Source organism: Nicotiana tabacum, chromosome 7, assembly GCF_000715075.1.
Source record: "Nicotiana tabacum cultivar K326 chromosome 7, ASM71507v2, whole genome shotgun sequence".
Taxonomy (NCBI): Eukaryota; Viridiplantae; Streptophyta; class Magnoliopsida; order Solanales; family Solanaceae; genus Nicotiana; species Nicotiana tabacum.
In genome coordinates this window covers 75,081,812-75,104,297 of record NC_134086.1, presented here as the reverse complement: position 1 = coordinate 75,104,297, position 22,486 = coordinate 75,081,812, and the positions used below count along the sequence as shown (strand labels likewise).

Genomic DNA, 22,486 nt, shown 5'->3' with positions numbered 1-22,486 from the left:
GTCAATTATTGTACCGGTCTTGCTGTGTAGTGTTACTTATGCAGATTTCTATATTGTACAAGGTTTCCATTTTTGGTTCAGTTTGGTATTTATTGATCGTAAAGGTTTTTGTGGTTTGAATTATTAATTTGATTATGCTCGCTGAGCATTTGGGACTGATATGGTGGGATCGGATTGCATGCCACAATGGGTTAAATAAGGGTGGATTGATATGGTGGAATAAAGATGAATCTATACTGTACGGTGGGATTGGGTTGCACGCCGTAACAGGTGGAATAAGGAAGGATTTATATGGTGAAGTAAGGGTGAATTATGATACTGATATTGATATATGGTTAGATCGGGTTGTGTGCCGCAACATATATATATTATTTACTATTGTTGATGTTATTACAGTGGAATAAGGGAGGATTTTGTGTTGTATGGTGGGATTGGGTTGCACGACGCAACAAGCTATGTGTTTTATCCCTTGAGCTGTGTTGGTTTTCGATATTTTCATTTGAAACTCTAATGATTGGTAATTCGGAATGATACTAGCTTGATTCTTGAGGTTTTAACTATTATTTTCAGTTGATTGTCTTATTTTGTTCTATATTTTCTTTTTTTGCTTTTAGCGTACAGGTTTTAGTGTAGGTGACCTGCCTTAGCCTCGTCAATACTTCGTCGAGGTTAGGTCCGGCACTTACAGAGTACATGGGGTCGGTTGTACTCATACTACACTCTGCACTTCTTGTGCAAATTTTTGAGTCGGTCCCAATGGCGGCTATTAGCGTGCTTGGATTGATCAGCTTTGTGGAAACTTTAGGTACAGCTGCTCAGCATCCGCAGCTCCTGGAATCCCCCTCCCTTTTATTTAGCTATGTATTTTCATGACAGGTTTATATTTATTTCAGACCGTTGTATGTACTATTCTAGTAGCTCATGCATTTATGACACTGGATCCAGGGATTTTTAGCAGATGTTTGGCAGTTTTAGCTTCTGCATTTATACTTTTAATTATTTCAGTTATTTCTATTCTTCCTCATTATCTAATTTAAACTATTAAAATGGATGAATTGTTCTAACGTTGGCTTGCCTAGCAAGTGAATGTTAGGCACCATCACGGTCCCGACGGTAGGAATTCTGGGTCATTACACTGATGTTCATAAAGTTCAACCTAATGAGACTATTTCATACAAATAAACTTAGAGATGTAACTAACAATTAAACATGGATGTAAGGCTCTCATGGTAATGACTCAAAGGCTACTTAAGGTTTAACAAGCACTTATGTAAAGAGAGAAAACATTTTGAACACCTTATATACTTCAACTAAGTGATGAAGAATTAAATTATGTGCATTCATGTATGTTCTAGTTAGATTCATCAAGAAGCAACCTCAAATGCAGAATAACAAAATTCTGAAATATAACATATCACAGCATAACATTAAAAAATTTGGAGTCGAGGCAAACTATGAGAAGTCATTGAAGCATATTATGTAACTTAAATCATATAAGTTGCTTGATACAGAATAGAAGTCATCAAGGTCATATAACAACTCAATCATTATTGATTAAAGATACTTAAAAGCATAACAGATGACTATAGATTAACAGCACCTCATTTTTGAACTGGAATAAACATCTATACTAATGAAAAACATCATAAATGAAAGTAGTCAATTAAAAGATAGAAGCATGTTTATGATATTCGAATAAAATAGTCAAAAGAAAGGGCAAAGGTGTATTGACCTTTTCTAGCGCAGTAGACCAAACAGGATTGCTAACTTAGCCGTTTGAAAACCACAGCTTCAAGCTTTTGAGCAAGTAAAGAACTAGTAGAAACAAAGAGAGATAAAGACTAATCAGAAAATACTTAGGCTTCTGAAACTGATTTGTATGATATTTTAGGCTAATGTTAGGTCTGGTATATCTTGTTGGTGAGAGCATTCAAGTTTCTATTTATATTGCCATTTAATGGCTTATGGTTTAAGTAGATTCAAATTTGGTAGTGAAGAGTGATGACTACTAGATGATGCAAGCAAAATCGAGTGAAAATCTAAGCAACAGAGGTGAAATCAGTGAGGGATTTACCTAAGCGAGGGAAGGTTGACCGTAGAAAGCAAAAATCAACGGACAAAACTCGGAGACCCAGAGGTCACTATGTTTGACCTCTGGGTATAGAATATTCATCATGGGATCTCTGAAGAAACTCCATGCATGCTTTGATTTGACATAACACAAGAGAAATCTAAAGAGTTGATGTTTCATTCATATGCTAGAGTTTCGGATTTGGGGGATTTGAAATGGAGTGATGAAATGGGAAAGGGATTGGTGAGAGTCTTAGGTATGAGAGACAGAAGGTATGAATCTATGATTGATTTGAGACCTTGCACGAATTTGTGCAAGGTTTTCTTACTAATCCGGTCTGTGAGGTTGAGAGAAATGAGAGAGAAAAGGGAGAGAAGGGTGGCTGGGCAGAGGGAAATGATTTTAGGATTTGAGAGATAGGGGTTGGTCTCTGAGGGGTTAAAGTTTGGAGGAGGGATTTGGGTGGTTGATTCTTTAGATCAATATCCTTGATAATTCAGGGATTAGATAATTAAAATGAAGAATTATGGAGGTTGTTGGATCTTTGGATTCGGACGGTTAAAACTGATGGGGTATTAAAATTAAAGAAAAAATATAGATAAACATGGACCGTTGATTTGAAGGATGGATAGCCTAGATTGATTGTGTTTCTTTTGTGAGTGATAGAGACGGGTGATGTGGCTTGCTCTAATTGGTTCAAATGGGGTGACATGAATTGCCAAGGTGAAAAAAGAGAAGTGTTTAAACTAGGTCAGGTTCAGATTTGGGCTTGGTATTGGACTGAATTAATTTAGAAGATAGTCATTGTGTGTTTGATTGTGCAATTTCAATTATAGTCATTTAGTCTTTAGCCTTTTATAATTAATTTAATTATACTTAATTAATTTCCATAAAAATGTAGCAAAATTATAAATATCAAATATACTACTAATTATTGTGATTAATTATTTATAAAATACTTTATCTTCTAAATTAAAACACTAATTTTGAATTATTAACACAATAATCTAATAAAATTCGTTAAATTATTTATAAAAATATCTATGGAATATTTAAAGAATTATTTTAATAGTATTAAAATAGTAACGATATTTGTAATTATGTAATGGGTGATTAGTTTCAAAACTAATACTTAATTAATTGTAAAAAAATATGCATTGATAGAAAATACTTTCAAAACATTCCTTATAAATTATTAAGTACAAGCAAATTAATTTTAAGAGGGAAGGTCAAAATTGGCACCCACTCGTCACCTTGCGGTACAGGATTTTCACATATCACAAATAGCACAATCAACCCAAATTCTAAGGAGTAATTCCTTCACACAAAGTTAGGCAGGATACTTACCTCACACAAGCTAACTCAATTCACTAGTAAGCCTTTCCGCGAATATACAATTCCGAACGGCTCGAATCTAGCCAAAATAACTTTATACCATAAATACAAATCATAGAAAACTATTTTTGATAATAAAGTTACAATCTTTTAATAAAATCAAAAAGTGAACTCAAAAAGTCAACCTTGGGACCACGTCTCGAAACTCAATCAAACTTATAAAATTCGAACATTCATTCAATAATGAGTCCAACCATACTAAAATTATTCAATTCCGACCTCAAGTCGACCTTTAAATCCTCAAAATATTGATCAAAACACTAATTAAATGGTAAAACCCATTATGGACCCATGTATAATAATCAAATCCGAGTCAAAATTACTTACACCGATCAACTACTTGAAAATCTCTTCCACAATCACCCAAAACCGAGCTCTCTAACTCAAAAGATAAAAAAGAAAACAAAACCCAAGATATGAAAATTAAATATCTGCTACACAGTTGTTACCTTACGCAATCGCGGAAAAAAAATGCGGTCGAGGAGAACAAATTATTCCAGCTTACAAAATCCTCATACGCATTCGTGAGACTCCAGTCACGAACGCGATGACCAGCGGTCTCCATGCTACATGATAGCGGTAAAGGCCACGCGAACGCGAAGAACAATGCATGCCTCCCCACAGCCTACCTTCCATATACGCGAATGCGGTCCCACGCACGTGTTCGTGATGCGCAAGTACCCAAACCACTGCGCTCGCATCCCTAGCTTCGCGAACACGAAGTGTAAAAATCTATTAGTCACTAAGGACTCTACGCGATCGCAGAATATCTTTCGCGAACACGATGAAGGAAAACAGAAACACAGAAAATCAGCAATCTTAATACATGAACAAATAGTCCGAACTCAATCCGAAACATACCCGGAGACTCAAAATCTTATTACTAAAACAAATAATCTCGTTCACACTACATCATATTTTTTCATTTATTGAGATAAAATCTTATTACTTAAGGTGAGAACTTTATATGTAGTGAAGTGTTCTTTAAAGTTTCTACATCATGCAATTTTTTTGACTGTGGTAGTCTGGTAGATAGAATCATCCTTCACGATTTTATTACAGCATATTAATGTGAAGTTTGATAGGATTATACATGATTATAACTTGTGTAAAAGACAATTACTCAGATTGTCATTGAACTATTTTTTTATTTATAATAATAAAGTTACCTAATTATTCTTATATATAGATTTTTTTATGTATTTGGACCATTTAAAAATAATTTATACCCAAACAAATCATAAAAATCCATTCATACACCTAATCTGACTTGACCCGACCCATTTGTAAAGATATAAACCAATCCAAAAGTATTTCGGTGATATATTAGATGAGTGAAATCACTTACTAATTTTAGAAGCAAAGTAAAGAATTTATAAGTAATAATTTTAATTCTCTTTATACGCAAATTTAAATACTCAAGCTAATAATGTTACAGAGCTATTTTTTATAATATAATAATTTGTCCACGTGGGTTTGAGAGACGAAAAAATATCTGTCTTTTTATAAAATAATATGGATCCAAAAAATCGAATCGAAACAGTTAACTGAACCGAACCGATGGCTTATTGGTATCGGATTATTGGGGTGGTGGATGGTGAACGGAATGAATTTTATGATTAATGGCTTAACGGTTGTGATGACCCAAAAGGTCATCACTTGTGTTGCAAGTTAATTCAACGTTCCGAGGCCTAAAAACCTCCTTTTTACCCCACCCTGATTTACGTGCGTGGTCCGGACCTATATCCGAAAAGTCTTCTATGTGAAAATATGAGAAATAGAAATTCTAGAGTTAAAATTTGATTATGGTTGACTTTGGTCAACATTTTGAACAAACGGACCCGGATCCGTGTTCCGACGATCCCGGGAGGTCCGCAGTAAAATATGGGACTTGGGCGTATGTCCGGAAATGAATTCCGAGGTCCCAAGCCTTAGAAATCAATTTTTGAAAGAAATTGTTTTACTGAATTATCTAAGAAATAACGAAAAGAATTAATGTTTGAAACCATTGTTATCGGGCCTGTATTTTGGTTCCGGAGCTCGGTACAAACTTGTCATAGTATTTGAAAGATAACTGTAAAATTTGGTGAAAACGGAGTTTATTTGACGTGAGTTGGACTTTCGATTGAAGAGTTATGAACTTTGAGAGTTCTTGATGAAAATGTTGAGTTTTGAGATTTAATTCATGATTTTACATGTTATTTTGATGATGTGATCGCACGAGTAGGTCCATATGATATTTTTGAGTTAGTATGCACATTTGATTTGGAGTCCCGAGGGTTCGGGTGAGTTTCGGGTAGGTTCCGGGGTGTCTTAGGCTTAAAACATGGCTATTGGAGGTTCAGAAAAAATGCAGCTCTCTGAACCTGCTAGTACGGTCTGCATTGGTTTTGTGTTGTCCGCACTAGTGATTGTGCGGCCGCAGTTGATTTTGTGCAGTCCGCACAGGTTCTCTGGTGACTGTACGGCCGCAGTTGATTTTGTGCGGTCAGCACAGGTTCACTGGTGGTGCGGTCCGCACAGGGAGTCTAAGAGGGGTATATTAAGACCGGATTTTCAGTTATTTTTCATTTTTCAAAACCCTAAAAACATAAGAGGCGATTTTGCAAACAACCTTTCTTCTCCAAGACATTGGTAAGTGATTTCTAACTCGTTTTCCTCAAGCATTAACATCTTTTCACATGATTTCAACTCAAAATCAATGATTTTCATGGGGGAAATTGGGTATTTTGGGTAGAACCTAAGTTTTTCAAAAATTGAGGATTTGGACCTCGATTTGAGGTCTGATTTCAAAACAAATCATATATTTGGGTTCGTGGGGGAATGGCTAATCGGGTTTTGGTTCGAACCTCGGGTTTTGACCATGTGGGCTCGGGGGCGATTTTTGACTTTTTGGGTAAAACATTAGAAAACTCATTTTCATGCATTCAAATTGATTCATTTAGTGTATATTGATGTAATTAAGTAATATGTGACTATATACGAGCAAATTGGTGGTGGAATCAAGGGGTAAAGCTATAATTGAATCGTGAATTGTGTTCGTGGCATCGAGGTAAGTGTTGGTCTAACCTTATCTTGAGGGAATAGGAGTGGAGTCTTACTTGCTATGTGGTAATTGTTGAGTACGACGTATAGGCATGGTGACGAGTATCTATACGTTGGTGTCTAGCATGCCCGTAAGTCTTTATATTGTGATTATCATGACTTCATTGTATCTTTCATGCCTTGGTGATGGTTTCTAATTCTTGTATAAAGTTTGTGGAAAGAATTGTGACCTATGAACATTAAGGAGCGTTGGCTCAAGTTGTATAACGAATTATGAAAGTATAAGTGACAATTGAATTTTTAGAGCATTGGCTCGAGTTGTGAAGTGAATTGTGAAGTAAAAGTGAGAAAGAGAAGAGATCATTATGTTGTCACCCTTGTCCGGCTATTGTTGATTTATTTGATGTTGTTCCCTTGCCGGGATTCTTATTGCAAATTTCCTTTATTTCCTTACCCTATTGTTTGTGATTGTTGTTTGGGTGAGGAAAACAGTTAAAACATGAAGGGTGATGTCGTGCACTGTTTGTTTTGTGAGGAAAGAGTGTAAAGCACGAAGGGTGATGCCGTGTATTATTGTGAGGAAAGAGTGTAAAGCACGAAAGGTGATGTCGTGCCGCACGATGTACCATTCCGTGCCGATTTTATTTATTATATGGCGACGAAAGAGAGTAAAAGCATGAAGGGCAATGCCATGCACATTTTTATTATATGATCTCTTTGGTGAGGACGAGAGTAAAAGCATGAAGGGTGATGCTGTGCATTTATTGATTTCTAATTCTTTGTTGATATCCGAGTTATGTTGTTTATTTCATTTATTTGATGTCTTTCTACTCGGAACTGTTATCTCCCCCACAGCATGCTCCCCCTCATATTTTTTCTGGTTATTTCTGAACTTCTTTTCCGCTGTATATGTATTTGAACTGCACGGGTTAATTTGGTAGTCTGGTCCTAGCCTTGTCACTACTTTGCCGAGGTTAGGCTAGACACTTACCAGCACATGGGGTCGGTTGTGCTGATACTACACTCTGCACTATGTGCAGATCCCTGAGCAGCTTTTGGAACGTAGTGTGGAGGCTACCTTCAGTCCTCACGAAGATCCAAGGTAGACCTGCAGGCGTTCGCAGGCCCTGGCGTCTCCCTCTATCCCTATTTCCTGTTTCATTTTCCTTTTATTCAGAAACTATGTATTGTCATTTTCTTCAGACTTTGTATGTAGTAAATCTTAGACCGTCTGTGACACTATGACACTAGGTTTTGGGTGCTTTAGGTTTTAAGAGTTGTAATAGATGCAGATTTTAGATATTTAATTGTTATCTTCCGCTTAATTATATAAAGTTTTGTTGTTTTCATGTTATCGTCTTATATTTATTATAAAGAAATAATTGAGTAATGAAATAAGTAGTTAAATAATTGGCTTGCCTAGCTCACATTAGTAGGCGCCATCACGAATTTCGAGGGTGCGAAATCCGACTCGTGACAAGTTGGTATCATAGCTCTAGGTTACATAGGTCTCACAGTTCACAGACAAGCTTAGTAGAGTCTGAGGGATTGGTACGGAGACGTCTGTATTTATCCCTCAGATGCTACAGAGTTAGGAAGAACTTCACATTTATTCTTTCCTATCGTGCGGTTTGGTTCCTCAATGCTAATTGAATTTCTACTATGTTCTTTCGTAGATAGCGAGAACACATGCTTCCTCATCCACTGACCAGCAGCCCGAGTCCCCAGCAGCAGCTTCCACGAGGGGCAGACGGCGAGGCCGAGGCCGTGCTAGAGGCCGAGGTAGGGGCAGAGCTTAGCCCCGAGCAGCAGCACCAGTGGTGGAGCCTCAGGTTGACTTTGATGATGAGGTTCTGGCCCCAGCAGTTCTGGTGGGCCCAGCTCAGGTCCCAGAGGGATTTATTGCTACCCCAGTTCTTCAGGATGCTCTGGTCCTTCTAGTGGGCCTCATGGAGAGTGTCACCTGAGCAGGCTTGCTTCTTGTAGCACCAGTCGTCTCTCAGGCTGGAGGAGGAGCCTAGACTCCTGCTACTCGCACTCCGGAGCAAGTAGCTCCCCAATTTCAAACTCCAGCGGTTCAGCCAATTGGAGCAGTTCAGCCAGGTATGGTAGCTCAGACCGGCAATGGAGCAGCTATGTCTGCCGATGCTTTGTGGAGGTTGGATAGGTTCACCAAGCTCTTCACTACTTCTTTCAGCGGTGCATCTACTGAGGATCCCCAGTATTATCTAGACAGTTGTCATGAGGTTCTCAGAAACATGGGGATAGTTGAGACCAATGGGGTCGATTTTGCTACTTTTCGCTTATCTGGATCCGACAAGACTTGGTGGAGAGATTATTGCTTAGCTAGACCAGCCGGATTGTCAACCTTGACTTGGGGGCAGTTTACATAGCTATTTTTGTAGAAGTTTCTCCCCATCATTCAGAGAGAGGCCTATCGGAGGTAGTTTGAGCGCCTCCAGCAGGGTTCTATGACTATTACCCAGTATGACACCAGATTCATCGACTTGGCTCGTCATGCTCTTATCATACTTCCCACCGAGAGAGAGAGGGTGAGGAGGTTCATTGATGGACTTATTCAGCCGATTCATCTTCAGATGGCTAGGGAGACTGGGAGTGAGATATCTTTCCAGGAGACGGCCAATGTGGCCAGGAGAGTAGAGAGAACTCTATCATAGGGAGGTGGTCATCGGTCGGACAAGAGGCCCCGTCATTCAGGCCAATTCAGTTGTACCTCGTCTGGAGGTAGGGATACATATGGTAGAGGCCATCCTCCTAGGCCTTTTCAGTTAGCACTTCAGGTTTCTCATAGTGCTTCAGGTAGTCGTGGTCCTCAGATGCAGTATTCTGATCAGCAGTCCTACAGTGCACCACCAACTCCTATCAGTGCACCGCCGCTTCAGATTTTTCGGGGTAGTCATTCAGGTCGTCAGGGCCAGCAGTTTCAGTAGCCGAGGGCTTGCTACACTTGTGGTGATATGGGTCACATTGCTACATTTTGCCCTCGAGCACCGAGTAGCTCTCAGCATCAGGGTTCCCGTGCCATGGTTCAGGCACTAGGTATCCCACAGCCCACCCAGCCAGCTAGAGGTAGAGGTGCTAGAGGTGGAGGTAGAGGTATTAGAAGTGGAGCTCAGGCCGCTAGAGGTGGAGGCCAGCCAGCAGCAGGCCGTCCCAGAGATGTAGCTCATGGTGGTGGGGCCCAGCCCCGATGTTATGCGCTTCCAACCAGGCCCAAGGCTGAGGCTTCAAATGCGATTATTACAGGTATGGTTCTGGTTTGTGATAGAGATTCTTCAGTGTTATTTGATCCAGGGTCTACATACTCGTATGTGTCATCTTATTTTGCACCGTATCTGGTTATGCCTAGTGATTCCTTGAGTGCTCCTGTTTTTGTGTCTATACCGGTGGGTGATTTTATTGTGGTAAATTGAGTCCATCGCTCATGTATAGTTGTGATTGGAGGTCTTGAGACTCGTGTAGATTTGCTTCTTCTAGACATGGTTGATTTCGATGTCATATTGGGGATGGACTGGTTATCACCTTACCATGCTATCTTGGATTGTCATGCCAAGACTGTGACCTTAGCCTTGCCGGTTTTACCTCGTTTAGAGTGGAGAGGGACTCCTGGTCATTCTACCCGTAGTGTTATCTCTTATGTGAAGGCTCGGAGTATGGTCGAGAAGGGGTGTTTGGCCTATTTGGCATATGTTCATGATTCTAGTGCTGAGGTTCCTTCTATTGATTCTATGCCCATTGTTCGCGAGTTTCCTAAGGTTTTTCCTTCAGACCTGTCGGGTATGCCACCCGATAGGGATATTGACTTTTGCATTGATTTGGCTCCGGACACGTAGCCCATTTCTATCCCGCCGTATCATATGGCCCCGCCTGAGTTGAAGGAGCAGTTGCAAGACTTGCTTGAGAAGGGTTTCAGTAGGCCGAGTGTTTTACCTTGGGGTGCGTCGGTGTTGTTTGTTAAGAAGAAGGACGGATCGATGAGAATGTGTATTGATTACCAGCAATTGAACAAGGTTACAATAAAGAATAAGTATCCATTGCCGAGGATCGATGATTTTTTTGATCAGCTTCATGGTGCCAAGATATTCTCGAAGATTGACTTGAGATCTGGCTACCATCAGTTAAGCATTAGAGCATCTGATGTCCCTAAGACAGTTTTCCGCACTAGGTAGGGGCATTATGAGTTCTTGGTGATGTCATTCGGGTTGACAAATGCCCCAACAACTTTTATGGATTTGATGAACTGAGTGTTCAGGCCTTACTTGGAATCGTTCGTGATAGTCTTCATTGACGATATTTTGATCTATTCCCACAGCCGAGAGGAGCACGAGCAGCATCTTAAAGTGGTTCTCAGACCTTGAGGGATAGTCAGTTATATGCTAAGTTCTCAAAGTGTGAGTTCTGGTTGAGTTCAATTGCATTCTTGGGTGATGTTGTATCAGCATAGGGTATTCAGGTAGATCCGAAGAAGATTGAGGCAGTCAAGAACTGGCCTAGACCAGTATCAACTATAGAGATTCGGAGTTTCTTGGGATTGGCAGGCTATTATCGTCAGTTTATGGAGGGGTTCTCATTTATTGTAGCCCCGATGACCAGGTTGACCCAGAAGGGTGCCCAGTTCAGATGGTCAGACGAGTATGAGGCGAGCTTTCAGAAGCTCAAGACAACTCTAACTACGGCACTGGTGTTGGTATTGCCCATATGTTTAGGGCCTTATACAGTCTATTGTGATGCATCTCGTATTGGACTTGGTGTAGTGTTGATGCAGGAGGTCAAGGTCATTGTCTATGCTTCGCGATAGTTGAAGATTCATGAGAAGAACTATCCGGTTCATGATTTGGAGTTGACATCCATTGTTCACGCGTTGAAGATTTGGAGGCATTATTTGTATGGTGTGGCATGTGAGGTGTTCACGGATCACAAGAGTCTTCAATATTTGTTCAAGCAAAAGGAGTTGAATTTAAGGCAGAGGAGGTGGCTGGAGTTGTTGAAAGATTATGATATCACTATCTTATATCATCCAGGAAAGGCCAATGTGGTGGCCGATGCTTTGAGTAGGAAGTCAGCTAGTATGGGCAGTATTGCTTATATTCTGGTCAGTGAGAGACCGCTTGCTTTGGATGTTCAGGCTTTGGCCAATCAGTTCGTAAGGTTGGATGTATCTGATCCCAGCTATGTGTTAGCTTACACAGTTGCTTGCTCTTCATTATTGGAGCGTATCCAAGATCGGCAGTATGATGATCCCCATTTGTGTGTCATCAGAGACACGGTGCAGCACGGAGGTGCCACGCAGGTTACCTTAGGTGATGATGGAGTTTTGAGATTGCAGGGTCGAGTTTGTGTGCCTAATGTGGATGGGCTTCGAGAGTTGATTATAGAGGAGGCCTATAGTTCCCGGTACTCTATTCATCCGGGCACCGCGAAGATGTATCAGGATTTGCAGCAGCATTATTGGTGGCGGAGAATGAAGAAGGATATCGTTGCATATGTGGCTCGATGTTTGAATTGTCAGCAGGTTAAGTACGAGCATCAGAGGCCCGATGGTTCATTTCAAAAGATTGAGATTCCTGAGTGGAAATGGGAGCGTATCACTATGGAATTTATTGTTGGTCTCCCGCGGACTCAGAGGAAGTTCGATGTAGTGTGGGTTATTGTCGATAGGCTGACCAAGTCAGCGCATTTCATTCCTGTGGCAGTCTCTTATTCTTCCGAGAGGTTAGCTAAGATCTATATCCAGGAGATTGTTTGCCTTCATGGTGTGCTCGAGTCTATCATTTCGGATCGAGGTACGCAGTTTACCTCCCATTTTTGGAGAGCAGTTCAGCGAGAGTTGGGCACACGGGTTGAGTTGAGCACAGCATTTCATCCTCAGACGGACGGGCAGTCAGAGCGGACCATTCAGATTTTGGAGGATATGCTCCGAACTTGTGTCATTGACTTTAGAGGCTCGTGGGATCAGTTTTTGCCTTTAGTAGAGTTTACCTACAACAATAGTTACCAGTCGAGTATTCATATGGCTCTTTATAAGGTTTTGTATGGTAGGTGGTGTCGGTTTCCGGTTGGATGGTTTGAGCCGGGAGAGGCTCGGTTGTTGAGTACAGATCTAGTTCTGGATGCCTTAAACTAGGTCAGAATCATTCAGGATAGGCTTCGTATAGCTCAGTCTAGGCAAAAGAGTTATGCTGACCGCAAGGTTCGTGATTTGGCATACATGGTTAGTGAGCGGGTATTGCTTCGAGTGTCGCCTATGAAGGGCGTGATGAGATTTGGGAAGAAGGGCAAGCTTAGCCCTAGGTTCATTGGCCCGTTTGAGATTCTTGATCGAGTGGGAGAGGTGGCTAATAGACTTGCATTACCGTCGAGCTTGCCAGCCGTGCATCCAGTGTTTCATGTGTCCATGCTTCAGAAGTATCACGGCGATCCATCCCACGTGTTAGATTTCAGCACTGTCCAATTGAACAAGGACTTGTCTTATGGGGAGGAGCCGGTAGCTATTCTAGACCAGCAGGTTCGTCAGTTGAGATCGAAGAGTTTTCCTTCTATTCATGTTCAGTGGAGAGGTTAGCCCGCTGAGGCATCGACCTCGGAGTCCGAGTTCGATATGCGGAACCGTTATCCCCATCTTTTTCGCAACTCAGGTACTTCCTTCTTATGTTCGTTCAAGGACAAACGGTTGTTTTAGAGGTGGAGAATGTGATGACCCAAAAGGTCTTCACTTGTGTTGCAAGTAAATTCAGTGTTCTGAGGCCTAAAAATCTCCTTTTACCCTACCCTGATTTACGTGCTTGGTCCGGACCTATATCCGGAAAGCCTTCTATGTGAAAATATAAGAAATCGAAATTCTAGAGTTAAAATTTGATTATGATTGACTTTGGTCAACATTTGGAGCAAACGGATCCACATCTGTGTTCTGACGATCCCGAGGGGTCCGCAGTAAAATATGGGACTTGGGCGTATGCCCGGAAATGAATTTCGAGGTCCCAAGCCTTAAAAATCAGTTTTTGAAAGAAATTATTTTACTGAATTATCTAAGAAATAAAGAAAAGAATTAATATTTGAAACCATTGTTATCGGGCCCGTATAATTGGTTTTGGAGCTCGGTACAAACTTGTCATAGTATTTGAAAGATAACTGTGAATTTTGGTAAAAACAGAGTTTATTTGACGTGAGTTGGACTTCCGATTGAAGAGTTATGAACTTTGAGAGTTCTTGATGAAAATGTTGAGTTTTGAGGTTTAATTCATGATTTTACATGTTATTTTGATGATGTGATCGCACGAATAGGTCCATATGATATTTTTGAGTTAGTATGCACATTTGGTTTGGAGTCCCGAGGGCTCGGGTGAGTTTCGGGGTGTCTTAGGTTTAAAACATGGCTATTGGAGGTTCTAAAAAACTGCAGCTCTCTGAACCTGCTAGTACGGTCTGCATTGGTTTTGTGTTGTCCGCACTGGTGACTATTCGGCCGCAGTTGATTTTGTGCGATCCGTACAGGTTAACTAGTGACTGTGTGGCCGCAGTTGATTTTGTGCGGTCTGCATAAGTTCACTAGTGACTGTGTGGCCGTAGTTGATTTTTTACGGTCCACACAGGAAGTCTGACAGGGGTATATTAAGACGAGATTTTCAGTTATTTTTCATTTTTCAAAACCCCAAAAACATAAGAGGTGATTTTTCAAACAACCTTTCTTCTCCAACATATTGGTAAGTGATTTCTAACTCGTTTTCTTTAAGCATTAACATCTTTTCACATGATTTCAACTCAAAATCAATGATTTTCATGGGGGAAATTGGGTGTTTTGGGTAGAACCTAGGTTTTTCAAAAATTGGGGATTTAGACCTCGATTTGAGGTCCGATTTCAAAACAAATCATATATTTGGATTTGTTGGGGAATGGGTAATCAGGTTTTGGTTCGAACCTCGAGTTTTGACCATGTGGGCCCGGGGGCGATTTTTGACTTTTTGGGTAAAACTTTAGAAAACTCATTTTCATGCATTCAAATTGATTCATTTAGCGTTTATTGATGTAATTAAGTAACTTGTGACTATATACGAGCGAATTGGTGGTAGAATCAAGGGGCAAAACTATAATTGAATCGTGAATTATGTTCGTGGCATCGAGGTAAATGTTTGGTCTAACCTTAGCTTGAGGTATTAGGAGTGGAGTCTTACTTGCTATGTGATAATTGTTGAGTACGACGTATAGGCATGGTGACGTGTATCTATACGTTGGTGTCTAGCATGTCTGTGAGTCTTTATATTGTGTTTATCATGACTTTGTTGTATCTTTCTTGCCTTGGTGATTGTTTCTAATTGTTGTATAAAGTTTGAGTAAAGAATTATGACCTATGAACATTGAGGAGTGTTGGCTTAGTTGTATAGCGAATTGTGAAAGTATAAGTGACAACTGAACTTTTAGAGCATTGGCTCGAGTTGTGAAGTGAATTGTGAAGTTAAAGTGAGAAAGAGAAGAGATCATTATGTTGTCACCCTTGTCCGGCTATTGTTGATTTATTTGATGTTGTTCCCTTGCCGGGATTCTTATTGCAAATTTCCTTTATTTCCTTACCCTATTGTTTGTGATTGTTGTTTGGGTGAGGAAAACAGTTAAAACATGAAGGGTGATGTCGTGCACTGTTTGTTTTGTGAGGAAAGAGTGTAAAGCACGAAGGGTGATGCCGTGTATTATTGTGAGGAAAGAGTGTAAAGCACGAAAGGTGATGTCGTGCCGCACGATGTACCATTCCGTGCCGATTTTATTTATTATATGGCGACGAAAGAGAGTAAAAGCACGAAGGGCAATGCCGTGCACATTTTTATTATATGATCTCTTTGGTGAGGACGAGAGTAAAAGCATGAAGGGTGATGTTGTGCATTTATTGATTTCTAATTCTTTGTTGATATCCGAGTTATGTTGTTTCTTTCGTTTATTTGATGTCTTTCTACTCGGAACTGTTATCTCCCCCACAGCATGCTCCCCCTCCTATTTTTTCTGGTTATTTCTGAACTTCTTTTCCGCTGTATATGTATTTGAATTGCACGGGTTAATTTGGTAGTCTGGTCCTAGCCTTGTCACTACTTCCCCGAGGTTAGGCTAGACACTTACCAGCACATGGGGTCGGTTGTGCTGATACTACACTCTGCACTATGTGCAGATCCCGGAGCAGCTTTTGGAACGTAGTGTGGAGGCTACCTTCAGTCCTCGCGAAGATCCAAGGTAGACCCGCAGGCGTTCGCAGGCCTTGGCGTCTCCCTCTATCCCTATTTCCTGTTTCATTTTCCTTTTATTTAGAAACAATGTATTGTCATTTTCTTCAGACTTTGTATGTAGTAAATCTTAGACCGTCTGTGACACTATGACACCAGATTTTGGGTGCTTTAGGTTTTAAGAGTTGTAATAGATGCAAATTTTAGATATTTTAATTGTTATCTTCCGCTTAATTATATAAAGTTCCGATGTTTTCATGTTATCGTCTTATATTTGTTTTAAAGAAATAATTGAGTAATGAAATAAGTAGTTAAATGATTGTCTTGCCTAGCTCACATTAGTAGACACCATCACGACTCCCGAGGGCGCAAAATCCGGGTCATGACAACAGTTTGTAGGCAAATTACTTAATTTTCTTATTGCGTAAACTGTTAACCCATTAAGAATTTTAATATTTTTATTTTTACCCTTATATATATAAACTGGTTACTACATTGTTGCGTAAGAAGTTGAATATAGAATGATATAACTGTATGTAGCTAATGGCAGTCAGCTCTGGCTTCTCATGAATTATGAGTGAAAACGAATTGAATTCCTCTATGGGCCATTTTACTTAAGTGGGGTTTGTTTCACTACTTCACTTATAATTAGAGTTTGAAGCTTGTCTGTAAGTGGTGCTTTCTAATTGTTTTGTGGATAATAATTTTAATGGTATTGATAGTTCAAAAACTAACAAAGACAGTTTGAACTATGCATTTGGCCTTTTGTTATTTATTGTTCAAAAAAATTCTATTTGGTTTAGTCGATAAACTGTCTGATAATCGTTAATTCGATACTGATCCGCTCGTTGTTTCATTGGATGGCTAGCAGACTACTACATTTATAACCCAATAACTGATAACTAAACCGTTAAGCGTAATTATTCGCTCGATCTGCCCGACAAACACCCCTAGTCCAAGGTGTTATTGAATTTATGTAGTTTGAGAGAAAAAGAAAGAGCGTGAGTTTTGGATTAGTTTATATCTTTACAAATGGATCGGGTCGGGTCAGATTGGGTGTATGGTAGGGGTGTCAATGGTTCGGTTCGGTCGGTTATTTTATAAAATTTGTACCATACCAATTTTTCGGTTATTCTATTATGTATAACCAAAATTAGGCTTTTCGAAACCGTCCTAATCATGTCGGTTTCTCTTCGGTATCGGTACGGTTCGGTTAATTTTCGGTATTTTTTTAATATCATGTAAAATTCACCAGTAGAAGTAGAATTGCAATAACGTACGTTCTTTTATAGGACTTAGCAAAACTCTCTAGACATTTTTACTATTTAAAGGGTGATGAATTAAAAAAAAAAGGAAATATGGCTAGAGTATAGATCCATCAACTATTCTACAACAACGTAAAAGAAATCAAACAAAGGCAAAAAAATTATTAATCACACGAGTTGAAAGATATACCAAGCTGGGACTCAAGAATAAAGTCTATAGAAGATTAAATATTCAAAAAGATAAATCTAAATTATATGAAAGGAAACATATTCAATACATGTAGTTTGTTACTCATAATTGCTAGAATACTTTGTGTCTTGCTAATAAAGATACTTGGAATAACTTAGTTTAAGTAGAAGTAGCATAATAGGTTTTAGGAATTAGTATTTTGAGTTTAATTACTTGTTGGCTTGTAATGGTTTTCATAATTCCAAGGCTCAAAGAAAATTTAATGCATTATTATTTTTAAACTTACTAAATAAATATATTTTTTACATGTAAAATTTATTCGGTACGGTTCGTTTTTTTTTTATATAAAATAAAAAACCTACCCTAATTATCGGTGCAGTTATAGATTTATATAAAAACCTACGGTTTCTTAAAAAGAAACCTAAAAATCGGTTCGGTGCGGTACGGTTCGGTCGGTTTAGTCGGTTTTCGAATATCTATTGACACCCCTAGTGTATAGGTAGGTTTCTATAATTTGTTTGTCTGTAAATTATTTTAAATGGTCCAAAAATATTTAAAAGGTCTATATGGACGGTCAAGTCATCATTTTTCCACCAGAAAAATCAATAAATCTAATTGAATGATTATCATAATGCAATAAAAATTGTTGAGTGACTTTGTTGTTACAAATAAAAGAAAATTGATTTTTATCCACAATTTTATATAAAACTAATACAAGTATATGAATCAGTATTATTACCTGTTACCACTTTCTTTTATTAAAAAGTTCATGTGAAATATTTATCTTAGTCTGTTACTTTAGCATCAAAAGGACTAATTCTATTTTTATCTTAGAATTTACTTTCAAGTTCTTGGACAAAACTTTTTCCTAAGATCGAAAAGTTCTTTGATTTTGTATTCATTTACATCCTAGTCAATAACATGTTCATAAAGGGAACAAACAATATCAGTAGGCGAATTTTTACCACAATAAATAAAACAAAAAGAAAAATTAAAATGAGTATGAACAACTTCTTTCATTGCGGTTACCTTACAATTATTCCTCAGAGGAAATCTAAATTTGAATAGGGAAACAAGTTAAGAACACCGTCAAACACATAGATGCAAAACAACGGCAAAATCCAAAAAAGAAAGTAGATAATTGAACAAACAAATTGAACTCTACAAGTAAAGAGCTTCAATGCTAGTGGCTCTTCACCAACCAACCTGAAAATAGAAACTGAAATTTGTCAAAAGTACTTGACATGTTTTACACCTGAGCTCACATTGTTACATTCGCCAAATTTTCTTTTTCTAGTTGAAGATTCCTCTGCTGATCCATTCTGTGATAATGCAGTTAATACCTATTTCCCTGAACCTGAAATCAAAATCAAGAAAAGGAAATCACAAATCAATTTTTATGTTGAAGTCATTGTTGTGGTAACTTATTGCGATTTAACTTATATACACTAAGGGGACTAAGGGGTCGTTTGGTAGGATGCATTAGATAAGCTAATGTATGCATTGGCTTTGTGTATTAATAATATATTGTTTGGTAGACATTTTGAATCTATGCATTAGTTAGGCAAGTATTAGTTATACATCCTATTTGGTATTATCCTATGCATAACTGATGCATAGAAAACAATGGTATTAGCAATGCAATGGGTTTTAATGCATGCATTAGCTTAGTTAAAGACAAAATTTATGCTTGTTTAAAATATGTTAGTTAGTATATTAATGCAAGTTCAAAATAATCCAAATAGTGAGAAATAAAATTATATCCCTAATAAAGAAATAAATACTTAGCATATTTTCTTTTTTATAAATAAATATTTAATTTTATTTTACAATATAGGTAGACAAATAAATTACGCATTTTTATACGCATTTTTACAATATATTTCATATCTCTTATATATTGTTGTTGTTATTGTTGTTATTTTTATTACGCATTTTTGTGGTACTAAAATATCATCTCCTATTGTTTTTTTGAGCCGAGGGTCTCCTGGAAACAGCCTCTCTATCCTTCGGGGTAGGGCTAAGGTCTGCGTACATATTACCCTCCCCAGACCCCACTTGTGGGATTATACTGGGTCGTTGTTGTTTTGTTGTAGACAAATAAAATAATTTTTTAAAATTTTTTCATATAAAAACATTTCTCAACATATATTTCTTTTAAAAAGTTAGAGTGTGGACTAGTTTTGAGGACATTTTTGTAAACAAATAATTCTTTTAGAAATTATGCAATACTTTAATACATCAAACCAAACAATGGATAAGAAATATGTCAGCATAACTAATACCAGCATAACTAATGCAAGCATAACTAATATCAGCATTACTAATATATCCTATTCAGCATTATTCTTATGCACCCTACCAAACGACCCCTAACAATGTAAAAAAAAACCATACTATTAGTGCAGTTTAACTTGTTGTAACACGTAGCATGCTTTAATTTTCAAGTTTATAGAAGTTAAACTATTCTAGTTGCAGAATTGAACTTACATCAAAGCCAACAAGTGATCTGCAGTAATTAGTCTGAGTAGTAAGGACACTGCAATTTGATCCACATTCACTATCTTTAATTGAAATGTTTGATCTATCAAGCTTGATAGACCAAGGGTACTGATAATTTTGAGCTGTGGAACCAACATGAGAAGATGATCTCTGCATTCTCACAGCCCTTGGCACATTCCTCCCTTCGATTGATGGCCTTCGTCTACTTGGTTGCCTCTCGAATGATTCAGGACGTTGTTTTGGTGCACTGTGGGATCGAGCTTTAGCCATCGAGGACTTAGTATTTGCCATGTAACTAGGATAAAATGGATACCCATTGTAAAGGGATTCTGGTTCAACATACTCTGAACGAGCATAGGAGAATGGGATTTTTGATGGATCGGGTTTTGACATTGCACTGTAGTATTGAGGGCTGCTTTGGGCTGTGCCATATGAGTATTCCTCAAAATGGCCACTGCAGGCTCTTGGACTGTTATCTGTTATAGCTGATGGTGCTGGAGAGATGTGTTGATATTCTTGGTTTGAGTATGCTTTGTGTGTTGAAAATCTGTGTTCTGTTCTTTCCGTTTGACCTTGGTTTGAATAGCTATTTCTACTCTTTGTGCTACCCTTTGATTCACCAATATCCATTTCCACAATCTTGATGTCCTCTTCATAATCCTATGATTTACATTGCCAAAAGGAGCATTAAAACAAAAGGGTTACAAAATCCTATGCCACATTCATCTTAGTTCTCTTTGTTTTAGTCAAATATAATTGATGCAGAGACTTCATGATATCATTATGTTTTCAAGAAACAGTCTTAGAATTTCAATGGAAGGAAAAAGAAAATGTGAAACATACTTGATATGAGTGCCTAAATTTGTTGTCCTGTGTAGATTTTCTGTGGACAGATTGCCTTGGATTGCTGGGATTTTCATCCTCAGCCATTCTTAATCTTTGGGCTCGAGCTCTAGCTTGAACAGTTACCAATGCTTGCATGCATCTAAGAGTGGCAGCGGCCTGTTTCCTCACCAAATGTCCTCTCACCAAAGCCTGCAACTTCACCAGTCCTTTTAGTGCATTCAGCGCTTTTCTTGCCTGCATAGAATTACCAATGGAACAGTTTCATAAAAGTCTAATCTTGGTAGTTAGATCAGAAAGAATTCTCATGATTAATTTGGAAATTTGTTAAGAGGTTAGAGAATTGGTTTTACCAAATAACCACGGAAAACAGACTGAATTTTGACAGCTGCAGGCTCCTCAAGTGCAGAGGCTCTAGCAGCAACAGTGAGTTGGATCGCTGCTGCTGCTGCCGCCTTGGCAGCGGCTGCAGCTGCATCAGCAGCTGCGGCTGTGGCAGCAGCCACAGCCAATGCATGTTTCTTATGGTCGTTTTCTGAATCAAGCAATTCTTGTTTTGCTGCTGGTGGTGGGGTGGTGGCGTTGATATCAGTGGCATTTAAATCCCTGTGACCTGGTGGAGTGGCTGATGACCTCCTGAAACTCCACCTCTTCTTCTCTTTAGGAGTTGTTGAAGGGAGTGAAATTGGTGTTGTTGGTTGCTCATTGCTAGTAGTAGAGATTTGGTGATGATTACTTGTGTTATTCTCTCCTTCTAATTTGTCTTTCTCTTTATCTTTTTTCCCTGCCAAGAAGCTCTTTATCCACCTACCTGTTTTCCCCATCCTTTTCACAATCTTCTAAACTAGCAATGCATCATGAAAGGAGCAAAATAAGAGAGATATCTTGGTAGATGGATTGATAGAAAGCAACCACTGATATGTTGGGAAATGTATATTTTGAACTTCTCTCTTGATATGTCTATATCTTCTTCAATGAATGATCAGCAGCTTTCAGTACCAATTTGGTCCTTCTAATTGAAGCAAGAATTCAATGTATATGTCTAGGTGTACTTAACTGTTGCATTATATCCTCTATGCTTTGCTGTATTTACCACTTATAAAAGTACTAACATGATCAAGTTCTTGTCTTGATTCTCTCTTTTTTTTTCTTCTTTTTTTCTGGAAGAATATAGGTCATATGAGGAAAAGAAACAGCACGGAAACTCCCTATTGAAGCCAAGTTGCAAACTTGTGGGGAGCTTATGGAATATATTCTTTACCCATTGGTGGATCTTTCTTTCCCGTCACCAACTTTTACCCTTTTCAAAATGCACCCGGGTTTAGGTCAGGATAATTTGGTAACTTCAATTTATTTATATACTCCTGACTGATGGTTATAGTTATTCTATGAAAAGCCATGTGAAAAAAAAGTCAATGAACATGCAAAATCCTTGTAAAGTACTCTAGTCAAGATTGGAAGTAAGTGCTACCCCACTAGGTTGTGTTGCTTGGAGAGGGGTAGGGTATTAGCCTCAGGCTATGATTAACTTTTGTGCATTGTTAATTTAATTCTTTTTATAACATCACAGTTAAGTGATACTTTAACTAGTAGTATATAACTAGTCTAACTAAATAACTTAGAAAATACAGTAGATAAATTACGCAGATAATATTAAAAAAATTAATATTTAATGTGTATAAGTTTAATTAGCTCTATTTTAGTCATGGATTTGTTTATTGAAAGGCAAAGGGATATATAGGGACCTACATAATTGGGATGGGTGCCCAATTGAATCAGCACATGGTCATCCTTTTCCAGATGTTGGGGCGGACACTTTCAGTGTCATTTTCATCCCATACTTCATGATCCAAGGTAGGTCACTTTTATACTAAAAATAAAAGGCCATCCAAGTATTATTTTTTTTCCAAGATAATTCTTCACTGAAATAAAAACTTCTGGTTACTGCAAT

The 22,486-nt window shown here is 38.5% G+C and overlaps 1 protein-coding gene across 1 annotated transcript; it reads right to left on the bottom strand.

The window, feature by feature from the left end:
• Window positions 1-18,181: 18,181 nt before the first annotated feature.
• Window positions 18,182-21,675, bottom strand: LOC107797136 (protein IQ-DOMAIN 19-like). The gene is made up of 4 exons (XM_016620001.2): window positions 20,889-21,675; window positions 20,536-20,772; window positions 19,681-20,352; window positions 18,182-18,547 (listed from the first exon to the last, which is right to left on the bottom strand). Exons 1-4 carry the CDS (start codon window positions 21,357-21,359, stop codon window positions 18,527-18,529), a joined length of 1,401 nt encoding a protein of 466 aa, XP_016475487.2. The 5' UTR covers window positions 21,360-21,675; the 3' UTR covers window positions 18,182-18,526.
• Between the last annotated feature and the right edge of the window lie 811 nt (window positions 21,676-22,486).

Excerpts from the sequence above, each read along its gene's own strand:
- LOC107797136 (XM_016620001.2), bottom strand. The coding sequence starts at position 21,359 with ATGGGGAAAACAGGTAGGTGGATAAAGAGCTTCTTGGCAGGGAAAAAA. Across the intron at positions 20,773-20,888 it reads CTGTTTTCCGTGGTTATTTG|GCAAGAAAAGCGCTGAATGC; the intron begins GTAAAACCAATT and ends AATTCTATGCAG. Across the intron at positions 18,548-19,680 it reads GATCACTTGTTGGCTTTGAT|GTTCAGGGAAATAGGTATTA; the intron begins GTAAGTTCAATT and ends TTTTGATTTCAG.